This window comes from Plutella xylostella, chromosome 11 (genome assembly GCF_932276165.1).
Source record: "Plutella xylostella chromosome 11, ilPluXylo3.1, whole genome shotgun sequence".
NCBI classification, from domain to species: Eukaryota; Metazoa; Arthropoda; class Insecta; order Lepidoptera; family Plutellidae; genus Plutella; species Plutella xylostella.
In genome coordinates this window covers 3,073,853-3,089,166 of record NC_063991.1, presented here as the reverse complement: position 1 = coordinate 3,089,166, position 15,314 = coordinate 3,073,853, and the positions used below count along the sequence as shown (strand labels likewise).

General features: G+C 38.4%; 1 protein-coding gene across 1 annotated transcript in view; it reads left to right on the top strand.

The window, feature by feature from the left end:
* LOC105390772 (nuclear pore complex protein Nup98-Nup96) overlaps positions 1-13,597 on the top strand; it is a 57,413-nt gene extending 43,816 nt beyond the window's left edge. The window contains exons 41-48 of the mRNA XM_048624302.1: positions 569-697; positions 1,074-1,134; positions 1,566-1,643; positions 1,856-1,958; positions 2,399-2,520; positions 5,181-5,299; positions 7,139-7,271; positions 13,489-13,597. Coding sequence (XP_048480259.1) covers positions 569-697; positions 1,074-1,134; positions 1,566-1,643; positions 1,856-1,958; positions 2,399-2,520; positions 5,181-5,299; positions 7,139-7,271; positions 13,489-13,584 — 841 coding nt within the window. The 3' untranslated portion in view covers positions 13,585-13,597. The remainder of the gene's footprint in view (positions 1-568; positions 698-1,073; positions 1,135-1,565; positions 1,644-1,855; positions 1,959-2,398; positions 2,521-5,180; positions 5,300-7,138; positions 7,272-13,488) is intronic.
* Positions 13,598-15,314: the final 1,717 nt, after the last annotated feature.

Genomic DNA, 15,314 nt, shown 5'->3' with positions numbered 1-15,314 from the left:
TTTACAAATATTAATGATCCTCCTTTGTCTAACGATTTCCTATTAAATGAGCTAATAACATTGTAATTTTTTACATTAAAATTCATGTCATCATTTTTAAGGTGATGCTCAGTAATACAAATTATGTCTATGTCGTATTGTTCTAAAAATAACTCTAGCATTAGAAGTTTGCGAGAAAGCCCCTGAATGTTCTGGTGTACAACTCTCAGTTGCTCATCTCTTGTCGTGCATGGCAGTTTAAATTTACATTAGTATTACTACTAACTATCGTATCAGTTGGTCCTACTTCTGTTATACTACTTATAACAGGGTCATAAATATTGTAAGCTAACAATTTAGCTAGCTACATTACACTTTCACAACTTTTACATGTTGTCACAACTTAAATATTTTAGACATTGAGTGAACGAAAAAGTCGACCCAATGTAATGTAACAAAAAAATTAAAAATACGTCGGAAAACCGAGAATAGTTATATCGTCATGACACCATTACTAGCGAACTTTTGTGCTGTGAATAGGGCTGCTGGTTTCTTCATCATTTCCTAACACCCACCTCCTCCATTCCAGCTTCCTCCTCGGCGCGTGGTTCGGCTGCCCCTCGGCGGAGAGCATCACCGGCTACTCCCAGCAGCTGGAGGCAGCGGGGGCCTGGCAGCACGCCGCCGCCGCGCTCGCCTACCTGTCTAGGGACAACCTGTGAGTGTTTAACAGTATATATCACGTCGGGGTCACCAGTCGTTAAGCCTAGTCAGAGGCCTTCGGGCAGCTTGAAAACATGTCGTTGGTCGTCACTGCTGGGGCACTTAGGCCTAGTCCACCACGCTGGCCTAGTGCGGGTTGGTGGACCCCAACACAAGCAAGCTTGTGCTGAGAGAGTTGTCGGGTAAGTAGGCAACCCTTCAGATGTTTACAAGCTGCCCGAAGGCATCTGACTAGGCTTAACGACTGCTGCCAAAACCGCAACCGGAACTCACGGCTTAACATGCCGTCCGAAGCACAGAAGCGTCCAGAAAACAATAACTTGAAATCGATCATACTGGATGTAATAAATTCAAAATGTCCTCTGTTTCAGTCGCTCCCGCCTGATCCAAGACGTGTTGTCCCGCAACGCGCCTTCTTCCCTCCCTGAGGCAGCTAATCAAAAGGTATTATATATTCATACGGTTAGGAAACCAAGTACTTAATTGGAGACAACGAACAGGCAAGCAGGTGGCCGGTAGTGACTCGATGAGTGGTGAAGGTCTGAGTATTGTGCGCTAAATTTGCAACAGAAATAAGTTAAATTCGATTTCGGCCACAGAAAAGCAGTTTCGGACGAAAATTATGTATACTGTATATTGTAAATCATTTTTAATGTATAAGCGCCTTACCACAAAAACTTAGACAATATTTGACAGATGTATGGATAAAGTTAAGATAAAAAACTCTTTTAGCGCTTTCAAACGCCTACAAAATCTGCCAAAATCTATATAGTTTTACACCATGTTAAAAGTTTTTTGTGGTAGGACAGTAAGTGTTTAATGAAAAAGTAATAAGAGTGTTTAATCTGTATCTTCCTCATCAGGTCACCTCGCTGCTTCAAAGGCTGCGGGTGCCGGTGGAATGGCTGCGCGAAGCTCAGGCCGCAAGGGCCAAGTACGAGGTAAATAGGGATAAATAATAATAATACTTACTACCTGAAAGGGATTTTTCAACTCCACGGCATCAGTTTAAAGCATAGCCATTTATGTCGTATTACTGTAACATTACGGAGGAATATCCATTAGTAAAAAAATAAATCCCTTGCCATGCCGACTCTGTTAGTATCTGAGATAAAAAGACGGACTTTAGTAACATGTATATTATTATCCCCAGCACAAGCCGAAGCTAGAAGCGGAACACCTGCTAGCCGCGGGGCGCTATAACGAGTCCCATCGGGTGTTGTTGGACGAACTGCTGCCCTCCACTGTGTTAGCAGGTACGTACACTAAGGACGCAAGATGTGGCAATTAAGAGTCATAGGCCACGTTCAGATGACAAGCGCTAAACGCGCGTTGAGTGCTTGTCATCTGAACGTGGTCTTACGTGAATAGAGTAGCCAACCGGATAAGTTAACAGTTGCTGACTGTTCAGGGTACACAGCAGTGTGATCATCAGTGTTGTCGACTTAATTCCATACGAATTCGATCACCTTCGTCTTGAATCATACTATCTATCTATATAAAAAAACGCATCAAAATCCGTTGCGTAGTTTTAAAGATTTAAGTGTACAAAGGGACTAAGGGAAAGATAAAGCGACTTTGTTTTATACTATGTAGTGATGATACAGTTATATATACCTCACACAAAAGGTTCTATGCATGCTAACCCTACCGCTTATTGTCTCCCTTTTATTAATTCATTCATTCTCTTTTACAGACGAAGTGGACAGTATAGCGCACATACTAGAACAGCTGAACGAGGCGGCGAGACAGCACAAGGTGCACGGCTGGGAGAAGGGCGGCGCAGCACTGTACCACTACCTGCATGTGTGTACACAGGTATGTCATCATCATCATCAGCCAATAATCATCCACTGCTGGACGTAGGCCTCTCCCAAGGAGCGCCACAACACTCGGTCCTCGGCCTTCCTCATCCAACCACTACCCGCCACCCGCCTAAGGTCGTCAGTCCAGCGGGCAGGAGGGCGTCCCACGCTGCGTTTGCCTGTTCGTGGTCTCCACTCGAGAACTCGTCTACCCCAACGGTTATCGGTTCTTCGGCAGATATGACCAGCCCACTGCCACTTCAGCTTGCATATTTTGACAGTTATGTCTGATACGATACGATCCATCAGAGAAACCCCAAGCATAGCTCTCTCCATAGCACGCTGAGCGACTTTAAACACAGGTATGTACTGTACATTATATAGAGGGTGTTGAAAAAACAGTATACTAAGCCGAAACCTTCGCGAATTATAACATTCTGATTTCATTTCCGGGCTTAAATATAACATGCTGCACACGTAGGCTTCGGCTTAGTGTAGACTTTTTGCAACAGCCTGTATATAACATAGTATAAGTTCGTTGTTTATGATTCGTTTCTATACCTCGTATTACTTACCCGCACTAGAGATCCCAGTAAATAAGATAAGTAATAATTGGGCCTAAAACATAAACATTATTTTAACTTTGGAAATCAAAACTTTTGTCTGTGCACTATTGATGAAAGAATTTATCTACCGCTAAAGAATTTGAAACAGACGGAGAGTATAAAATGAAATTTCGCTCGGTAGATTAAATCGACCTTTACGCTGACGTTTCAATACAGGAACCCGCCACTGGCTATCTTGAAAAGCTCCCATTATTGTTGTGACTTGAAAACTCAGTAATTGCTTAATTTAGCTAAATAATAATGCTAATATAAATAATTTTATTCTCTTACACCTACCTATTCTCTCTAACATAAAATATAATTAAATATCCTTCCTCCCAAAGGTTGTCTTGCAAAAATAACTTTTAGCGATAAAACCGCCATATTTGTACCTCTATAAGTTCTGTAGTTTCATTTCTGTTTCACTACAAATAAAGAATAAAAAACTAACTAACTTTATCAAGTAAATAGTCTTAATCTATATTAACCTCTAGAATGCCGTGTGCCAGATCTGTCCCAACCCCCCTTGTCTGCCTAGTGACAGATCTGTCCCAAGAGCACTTCGTGATTTTTGTGATTTTAGTTATTAATTTCCATGAAATAGAGTATGAAATCACCTGGAATTTATTCTATATGAATGAAACAACCATCGACAACATTTATTGAGTCAAAAACTTCACTTGTTTACTAGTAGCGCGAAATTCAAATTTTGGTACCTTGAACAGTCCGTGTACTCGTGACTGTTGGTAATAAAATAGTGATTTCGTATGGAAAAAAACGTCAAAAGGTAGGTAAATACTATGTTTTCTTGTTATTTATTCAATTTTGAAGGTATAGTGATAAATCAATAGTATAAAAAAATACAAAAAATCGAGTTTTTATCGATCTAAAATTGTACCGGATTATTGCCTGAAGGGTGCGTAACTTTGTAAACTGATTTCTAGACTGTTATGTAAAAACATCAATAAATAATTTATTTCATTTATACAGATAATTTTATTGATAATACGTATTTATATCGGTTTATTCAATAAATAGCCAAAATATTAGAGAAAATCAATATTTATCAAGGTGCATCCAAAATTCACACACACACATACGCAAACAAAATGGCTGCCGCTCGTGTATGTACACGAAGTGCGTTGGGTTGTTATACAGCGTGTTTTATTTTTTAGGATCATCGCTCTAATGAACGTGAAGTTTAGGCTCTATAGAATGATATCGGTGTGTAGATGAGTCTGAGAGGGTGATCACCTGTCCTATTTATATAAATAAATATACGTATTTATATATGTATATATTTATAGTATCATATTTGTTGAAAGTAGGTTAACAAATAAGTAAATATGATTCAGTAACTTAAGTAACTTACGTTTAAGTTTTTATAATTTAGAATGCTAAAATACGAAACATTATAAAAATATTATCATTCATGTTTTATTTCATCAAAAGTGAACACCCTTGATTTGGGACAGATCTGGCACACGGCGCACTGGAGCAAGCTCTTGTCACGCACACATGCACATGTACAGAAAATGGAGTCTTTTGAAATAAAGCTAATTATAGTCAGTTTTCAAAATATAAATTATGAATCTATTTCATCTAGAGTTTATACTTTATTGATATCAGTTGATAGCTATATAATCTCTTCAAGTAATAAGTATAAAAAAACCTGGATTGAAACTAAAACTATATTGAAATAGAGGTATTTTTCTGTGATAGGTGCAGTTTCAAGTAAAAATCTGTAATCAATGACCTATAGAAATCAAATAAAACTATTATAACCAATAAAATTCATTGTAACACGTTCATTAGCTATCTGACAATAAATTACAATCGATACATTATTGAGTACCAAACAATTTTTCCCAAATATTCATATAAATGTGATTCCCGCGCGGGCGCTCTCTATTGTCAAAAAGCGCCGGCAGACGGCGGTTACATGTGTGCGCGGCTGCTCGGCATAGGAAAGGTTAAAGTACATCCCTTTTAAGTTCGCAGAACCTGTATTAGGGATTAACGCTCTTTGCCAATAAATTAGTAAAGTAATCTACTTTCTCTCCAACAGATCCGAGAACTAGCGTCAACCCCGTCGTCCCAACGCCCCCTGGCGGTGGAGAGCGGGCTGGAGGCGCTGCGGCCGCGCGTCGCCGCCGCGTGCCGCGCGCTCGCCCCGCTGCAGCCCAAGTAATAATAATTATAATATGTGGGGACATCTCACACACGGCCATCCGGCCCCAAGCTAGGCAGAGCCTGTGTTATGAGTATCGGACAGCGGATATATCTACGCAGATATACATATTTACAACCCAAAAACCCGACTATATTCTGTCTTAAAACGAATATCAGCCCCGGCTGGGAATCGAACTCGGGACCTTTGGCATAGCAGTCAGGGTCACTAACCATACGGTCGTCTGAGTGAGTGTTGGATATACAGGTGTAGCATAAGTTGTATGGTCCATTCCAGGACCATTTTTTAAGATGCTCTAGTTGTCATTTTGAGCATCCTGTTTCTGCTTACTATATACTCTTGTTGGGTATAAGGAGGTGACTATGTGGTTGTTGGTAAATGACGAATGCAGGATTTCTTGAGGCCAAACTATTTACTGAACCAAATTACATTTTCTTAAGTGTGTTCTAAGTGACGGGCGCGAGACGACTAGCGTCTGCGCATTGTTCGCTACTGGAAGTTACTAGAAAGCTGACATTGCAAAACGTGACTATAACATGTGTCGCTACATCACTTCCCCCGTTTTTAAAAAGAAATTCTCAAAAAATTTCAAGACCACTACATAGGTAATACGTAAGTTACAAAAGCCTCTCTTACGGAGCTTTAAACTTGAAACAAACAATACCAAAAACAAAAAATACAAAATTACATTTCAATACTGATACAAAATTAACAAATCAAACTTATAAATCTCACACAATAACCACTCGGTATAACTACGTAGCACTTTGTTCACTCGCGACGCGCTTATCACATTCCGCTGACCGTGCAAGATGAACGCAGCTACCTCGGTTCCGCGAATACGACCTCGTGTGTGATTGAACCATGTGAATTTCCGATCTAAATAGCTTCTCTCGTTGCACCTCTCGTCCATCCTGGCGGGAACTTCCATGAGGACCCTCGAGTGAGCCTCCGCGTGGGTGACCAGTCCACTATGCTCCAGCTCGGCAGCCTCGCAGCGAGGAAACCGCCCAAACTCGCTAACTTCAGAAGCGCCGATTACCGCCCGTTGACCTGCCGTCGTGGACGCGCAATCGCACCTTCTATGTGTTCCGCTCGTCCAGGTGCTGACTTGAGATGCTTCGATACGCTAATTTCTTCTTTGATGCGTTACCAAAATTTGTGAAGGGGTGGTGCACTTCCAGTAGATGATGTTCCTGATGTTGTCGTTGTTACCCCATGGCCTTGCTGGGGGAGCCGTCTCGTTCACGCCATCCCATGCTGCGCCGCGTCATCGCCGTGCTGACACCATCGTTTCTGGTACTTTCTTCCGAAGGTTGCGTGTTCAGGTTGTCGGGGGTCACCAATGTTGGGTATAAGGAGGTGGCTATGGGGTTGATGGTAAATGACGAATGCAGGATTTCTTGAGGCCAAACTATTTACTGAACCAAATTACATTTTCTTAAGTGTGTTCTAAGTGACGGGCGCGAGACGACTAGCGTCTGCGCATTGTTCGCTACTGGAAGTTACTAGAAAGCTGACATTGCAAAACGTGACTATAACATGTGTCGCTACACTCTTTTTAAAGTCTTGTACGGTCATGTGCAAAGACACCTGACCCCCCTCTCATATTAACAATGCTTCTGAGAGGGGTCAGATTTCTCTGCCCTATACTGTGTATACTGTCTGCCTGTGTATACTGGACACCGGAGATAGACCGCTACCGATAAAGTGCGGACGATACTTTCTAAAATATAACACGAGTCCTATGATAGCTGTCAAATCCATACATTTTGTTAGTCATTTATAGAACGTCACATTATTTATTAATAATGTTTTATTCACCTCTCCCATAGGACTCCAGCCCAGTGTGCCGCCCTAACGGAGCTGGGCGGGCGGCTGGTGGCGTGGGGCGCGGCGCGCGCGCTGGCCGCCGCGCTGGCGCAGCTGAGGTTGCCGCCGCACGCCACGCACCAGCCCATGCTTAAGGTAGTAATGCATTATGAACATCAGCCTGCAATCTTCCATTCATATATAATTCGCTTAGGTCAACAATTCTGAAGTCAGAATTCCAAATTTTTTTTTTTTTTTTTTTTTTTTTTTTTTTAATCTTTATTATTTATAGGGACTTTTGTACACTATGTAGTGACGATGACAGTCCCATCGTAACTATTATGCTAACATTTACAAATAATTAATAATTCAATTTACATTAATAAAGAATATAACATTCTAGCAGCTCCCGAAGTAGGTTCAGCCAGAATATTATGAAACACACCGACATCAGTAACGTTCAGCTGCAAAGTTTGAATAATCATATTTCTTTTGGGTGCGTAACGGACACATTCCAGTAGTAAATGGTATAAATCTTCTTCTTTGCCACATACCTCACAATTGGGAGAGTTAACCTTTCTCATTAAAAAAGCAAATTTGTTAGATGGTATATGGCCAGAACGCATCCTATGAGCTACAATTATTTGTTTTCTACCCAATCTAGCACACAAGAACCATGGGATACGAGGAGGCTCGCTCTGAATGCTTTTATACCAAATGCCTTTCGTTGTAGATCTTTCATCAAAGTATTCGCGCCATTTAACGAAATTTTTTAACTTGTATTTACCCAAGACTTCTGAGTAATTGGGCTGAACATTCAATGGAAAACCTTCAACTACAGCTCTTTTTGCGAGATGGTCAGCCTCCTCGTTTCCGTACAAACCAATATGAGCTGGAACCCACTGCATTGTCAATGCTATGTTATTGATTTTAAAATTATTAACTTGATCTAAAACTTCGTAGGCGATTGAAATCCCCCTGTGTCCAGATGCGCATCGAGTCACATGCTGTAAGGAACTTTTGCTGTCTGTTAGGATAACTATTTTTTGAATTCCCAAGCCGCTTGCGTATGTCAGAGCTTTGGACAATGCAATGAGTTCTGCGGTCATGATAGAAATGTTACATGTTATTATTATAAAATTCTTTATTGCACATAAAAAACATTGTACAAAGGCGAACTTAATGCTAGTAGCATTCTCTACCAGTTAACCTTTGGTGATGTCGAGAAAGTGGTTGGTAGTGCGATAGGCTGAGAGGAGAGAAGTTTATCTACTTAAATCGAGACACAGAGATATACTTACTTATACATAATAGCTATACAAATGATATACATACATATATAAATATATTCCTACATTATATTATAATATACCTAATACATACTAATAATACAAAATATAATAAACTATAGTATAATATCATCATCATCAAATAAAATATATTTAAAATCAATTAAACATGTTAAATTATATATTTCAAAATAACCATTATTAGGATCATAGAAAGCTGCACCACTACTTTTATCTGTCTTAGACCCATCAGTATAGATAGCGTACCAGCCATTATAGTTTATACGAAGTTCCTGGACAACATTGCTCTTCAAAAGGTTTCTCTCATACAATAATTTGGAATTCTTTATACTATCTAGACTAGTCTTAACACTATTTTTAATATCAATGTTGGCGACCCATGTATTTAAGGTAAACATATGCAGTGTATTACAACATGATATAATTTCATCCTTTGTTTCATTAAATGAGCTGAGCAATAATGGAATCTTCTTTTGCCTCCAATTATGGGATACACTGAGGTCACCTAGCAATTTAATCGTTTCATTATTCGACCAAGAGTGACTTTTTAAACAAAATTTATAGGCCAGGTATTGCCTTCTCAAAGTTAACGGTGGAAGACATAGCTCGCTCTCCATTACGTGGATGGGTGTGGTTTTTATAAACCCACCAATCACTCTTAAGGCCTGATTTTGCAATTTATCCAATTTGGAGATATGGCAAGTGGCTGCATTATCGTATAAAAATGACCCATAGTCAATTCTGCTTCTGATAAGTGCTATGTACAATCTACGGAGATGTAGCGGGTGAACACCCCATCCAGAACCTGCTAAAACTTTTAAAAGAGATAAATACTTTTGGGCCTTTTCGCATACTTCATTTATGTGCTTACCCCATCTTAAAGATCTGTCCAACCAGATACCCAAGTATTTTATGCAATCAGCAGATCCAAGCGTAGTCCCTTTGACAGAAATATTAACACATTCTCGCCTATGGCCTCTACTAAAGATGCAAACTTTAGATTTAAGTACTGATAACTCTAGGCCTAGTTGTTCTATGAGTAATACAAATGTATCCAATGATTGCTGTATACACTGCACGCTATCCTGAAGTTTGTTATTATTAGCATAGAGCACAAAGTCATCGGCGTATTGCCCTATAAATACATCCTTAATGTTACGACAAATATCAATAGTGGCTAAGTTGAACAGTAGAGGGGATATGGGGTCACCCTGGGCAATACCTTTGCTTGTCCATCTGATATGTACTATATTGTTTTCTTCATCGCTTTTAATTTGAAGATGTCTTTCTTTTAGGTACTCCCAAAGGTATAGATATATGTTGGCCCCTACTTTCAACCTATCTAGTATAGTAAGAGCTCTATCGATTATAATATTGTTGTAAGCACCTTCAATATCCAGGAAGCAAGCCAAGGTAGCATAATTCTTAGTGAATCCAAGTTGTATATGTGTGATCAGTCTCGCTAAACAGTCTAGGCAAGATTGAGCTCTCCTAAACCCAGTCGTATAAGGAGATAATAACTTATTATGTTCCACAAACCATTCAAGGCGTTTAGTGATCATTAAATGAAACGTTTTGCACAAGCACGACATCATAGCTATTGGTCTAAGCTTAGAGATAGAACTGGTAGATTTGGGGATTGGCATTATCATTACTTCTCTCCATTGAGACGGGACATAGCCAGTACTGAAAATATAATTGTATAATCTTAGTAAGTACTTCTTTGCGTCGTCTGGGAGCTGAGCTATCATTGAGTAAGAAATTTTATCGATTCCAGGCGTTGTGTCTTTAGTTTTTAAGCTATTTTCCAGTTCCTGTATTTTAAAATCGGCATCTAGAGTTGGGTTAAGGGATGTAAAATTAGGAGTTAGGGGTGTTACAAAATCAGGTGCCAACGATGTCAGTAGTTCATTTTTACTCTGCTCGCTGGAAAATGACTTTGCTTGTTTGTAGCCCTTCATCCATCTCATTTTCCGCCATAAATCAGACGAAGAGGTAGATTCATCTATAGATGAGCAAAATTGATACCAGCTCTTGCTCTTAGCCTGCCTTATAAGTCGTTGTGCTTCTGAATTTTTTAGCTTTAGACTGTCTAAATTTTGAGGAGTCGGATTTTGCCTAAACGATTTGAGTGCTAATCGACGTTGAGCTACTACTTTAGAAAGATCTTGATTCCAGTATACTTTAGGCACAAACTTTCTAGCGGGATTTGTACAAAGCTTTATGTCAGGAATATTTTCCGAAGCAGACTTGTTTAATATATCTAAAAAGAAATCATAACTTTCTTGCACGTTTTGAATCTCAGTGGCCGATGATAGCGCTAAAGAAATGAAATTTCTGTATTTAGGCCAGTTGGCAGCTTTGTAATTCCTTTTTATAACAAAATTAAGGCAATCCCGGTATTGTATACTCATTTTGATAATTACATCCCAATCAATGTTCGTGGCAATATCTGTGGAACAGAATGAAATATCTGGGGACGTCTTTTGAAGCACTCCATTCACTAGCCTTATTCTCGTTGGTCTGCCATCATTGAGTGAGATATAACCATTATCAAGAGAGCTGTCAAATAATTGAATACCTCTTGGATCCGTTTTACAGGACCAGTTTGAATGGTGTGCGTTGAAGTCTCCCGCAACTATAGATTTTTCGGGGAACATAGCGAAAATACTATCCCAATCCGACTGAGAAGTACGCACTGGCGAAGTACAGTAAATTGAGAAAATATTTTTAACTAGCTTACAATTAAGGATTTTAACATGTACTATTTCTATACCCGGATTACTAATGTTAACTGGGCTTACAAATGCTTTTATAGATTTATGGCACAGTACTGCAACGCCACCGTAAGAATCGCCTCTGTCTCTCCTGTACACATTATAGCCACTTACATTAAATTGGGAATCGGGGTCCAACCACGTTTCACAGAGCACTGCAATATGAACCTTTTCTCTACTTAGTAATAGTTCAAAATCAATTAATTTTGGTTTGACACTTTGGGAATTCCACTGAAGTATATTTATATGCATTTTAGAATAATTACTAGCCATTATTTAAATAAGAAAATATTTTGTTGATGATGTCTCCCTCTCTAATAGTTTGTACAAACAGTGTTGTCAGCTCTTCTAATATGCTTTTTATGCACAAATTTATCTTCTCTTCTAATGGTTTTTCAGATAAAACAATGTCCTTCATTCTGTGTAATGTCTTCCAAATTCCTAAGTTGCTTTTTTTGTTTTCGACATATTTCTTACTTTTCTTTGGATGTAAGTCTTCTTCTCCTTCTTCTTCAGTGTAATGTGTGTTGTTCTTCCTTTCAATTGTTTTCCTCTTTATTCTAAATTTACGTCTCCCAGCAGGTTTACGAGAAGGTAGGATTACAGATGCATTATCTACTTCTTCGCTAGTTTCTTCAAGGCATGAGAATGATTGTGTTAGCTCCGTATTATGTTTGTTGGTTAGTGCATCTCTATACGATTTATGTCTGTTTGGCTGGTTGCCTGGAGGTAGGGTATGTGCGTCCAGTGTCCTTTCTTCCAAATGAATGGGTTCTGGTACATAGTCGTTAGTTGGTTTCTGTTTAACGAGCATTTGCAAGGCTATTTTGTATGTGCAGTTATTTTTACTCATGATTTCTCTGATTTTCTTTTCTTTTAGATATGCTGGGCAATTTTTATCTAAGGCAATATGAGGTCCCCCGCAGTTAATACATTTAAATTCTTTTGTGGCGCAGTTGTCATGTTTTTCACCACATTTAGGGCAAATAATTTTCTTTGTAGGGCAATAGTTTCTTGAGTGGTTAAATTTCCAGCATCCACTACATTGCGAGACAGGAAAGGTGTATGGCTCAACCTTAAATCTGCACCCGTATCCAGATATATACGAGGGTAAGGAAGGCCCTTTAAACCGTAAGCGAATCACTTCACTGTCCACCCACTGTCCATCTTCCGTAAGTCGTTTCAGTCTTTTCATAGCCAGAATGTCGTACTTACATGTGTACGATTTCATTATCTCTTCCTCATCTATATCTAAATCAGCATTTCTGACTATCCCATAGGTAGAATTCACTTGATCCGTCTTTTGGCATCTATAGTCTAGTTCCACAAACTTTGGACAGTTTAGTAACTTTTCCGCATCCTCCAAGTTCTTAAATACTATGAAGGCTTTGTACGGACCCTTGTATTTAATTTTAATTATGTTTGAGATGTTTTCCGATTTTAATAATTTAGCCATGCCAAATTGCTTAGGTAGAATTTTTTTCGACGTCACACTTACTTCAAAATTATTCGGGGAATCTGAGTTTATTTCAGATTCCGAACGGCTTTCGTTTCGTCTTGAAAAACTTCTCAGCAACTTTTTAGCCTTTCTACTAACGACAGTAAATCCCTCATTATCTTCCTTCTCTTTACTCTCTTCACTCTCTTGCCTCGGTCTTTTCTCCGAATATCTTGTAGGTTCACCTACTTCTCCGCATTCCATGTTTTCTGAGAGTGGTTGGACACACTCAGAATTCACAATCGTATCTTCATGTATATCACTTCCCGACGGATCGCACTCAACACTCTTTGACCGTATAAAACTATCCATTCTCGTAATAAAATAACCACATGTGGGTAGTTATAGATTACACCGGCACAAGAAGCGAAGTTTAACCGAAAGACGTGTTCTCGCTTCGGCGGGTCACGCGCGACTGTTCCAAATTTTAGATGTGTCGAAACCATAATTTCTTTAATTAAAATTCGCCTCTATGAGTGTTCCTGTAAATGTCATTTTTTGATAACCAATTTTTTGTTAAACAGCGTTTAAATTAGAATTACTGACTACAGAATAGCTTACATTATAGGTACTATCCGAAAAAACAAACCTTCTCCATAGTCAAATGCGTGACCATCAAAATTCGATGGAGGAGCAATTTCTTCTGAAGTCATAGAGCAACAGTTGTTCAGACTGACCCCCTGAGTCACCCCCCTGGTCCACTATTTACGGGTCATTCTGTTTAAATATGTGGGCATCTCACACAAGGCAGCTGTATCCTTTATATTCATATACGTAACCTTCCACAGCTAATCACCGAGCTGGCCGAACAAGCATCAGAAGCCTGCGCGGAGTCCGCGTCAGACATGTTGCCCCGTCGCGGCGCGCAGGAGATAAGCAGTTGAGACACACACATAGTGGAGATGCCAAAGTGACAGGAGGGTCGTTTGAAGTCTATTTGTTAATCTCAGATACTAAATTCACAGACTCTGAACGGTTCATCAACAGTCGATAGTCCCGCGATTAAGTGACGTATAGTTCTATTGGCGAGACAATCGACTGTTGATGAACCATTCAGAAATCTGCCAATTTAGTATCTGAGATGAAAAAACAGACTGTAGTGGCGGAAATAGAACTAACGCTAGCTTTTTTAATCAATCATAAATAATTGAAGTTGTTTTTGCAAAAACTGTATTTTTTTTGGCAACTTGTCAGTTAAAACTGAGTGTAACATTGTAATAAATAAATTAATTAATACACTTACGTGCAATAAAAAAGTTCTACTTACAAAATATCGACACCAAATTGCCCCAATTTTTAAAAACATTTAATTTAGTATTTGATCAAAATATTTTTGTTTTTAGTTGGTATTGCAGACTTTTCCGCATAGGAGTAATTTGGTGCTAATGTCAATGGAACTTTTTCATTGCTCGTGAGTGTGATACGTGACATCAATATTTCAACAAAAAACAATATAAAATTATTCATACAAATTCAGTGACATCCCAATTTTTAAAATTAATTGTAATAAATTCAAAATTTTGATGGCATTTTTAAAAGTCAAAATAACCAAAATACAAATTCCCTAAAAACAAAACTAAGAGTTATGGGATAAAATATTGTTTTGTACCAGTAACCAATTTTGCGCAAATGCGGGTCAAACATCTTTTTAGAACATCCTATATCTACCTATATTTTAATAAAAATAAGATGTAAATAGTTTGTAAGTTATAAATTGTAACCGTAACTCGATTTTTCACTTGCGTTCCTGTTATTTTAATGAAATATTTAGAATTTAAAACAAAATGTGATGTTTTTTAATTATGTTAATGAAAAAATCGAGTTATGGAGTGTTAGTACCTACGTTTTAGTTATAAATCTTTAATACCTTTAAAAGTACTGTTTACAGGAAACTAAGAAATTGTTTAGAAGCATTTAGAAACTATATTCCTTTGATTTTCGTCTGTTTAAAAGCTTCGACCATGCCATGGTGTCCATCGTACAAAGATGTTTACGTTTAATCGTTATCCAGCTCTAAGCTGAATAAGTAAAGTCAGTTACTGACTATAATATCGATGTACGGTCAACTTCAATAGTAGCTTAATTAAAAATAAGTTTTTATTAATAATGCTAGAACCTTTTTAACCAACCAAACATTGTAAATTAAAGTTCTCAAAAAAAGACGCGCACTTATAAATAAGCTATTGAAAGGGGCTGTTACATGAGTGAAAGCAGGAAAGAGTAATGACAGAACTTTGAATAGAGCGAGATAGCAGGACGGCCGCCATCTTCATAATGTTTCTTTATCTACGCGCGTTATAGAGTCAAAAGAACTATTCTAGTAAATGCGGTTAAATTCCGAGAAATATTGTAATCAAAAGTAAAATTTCTTTTAATTAAGTTGTAATTAAAATTGTTTTCTTTATAAGTTAAATGTTAGTGATTTGTTATGATTAAGTAATTCGAAAATGTAATAAAGTATTTTATAAAGTGTGGTCTATCTGTTTTCTTTCTCAGTGCACCACCCAAAGGCTCCCTAGAAACTTTTAGTATAGCTACAGGTAGTACCAGGTATAGGCGGCAATAGAGATAAGTATATTTGTTATATTTTAGTTAGTGTGTAGTATATTAAATA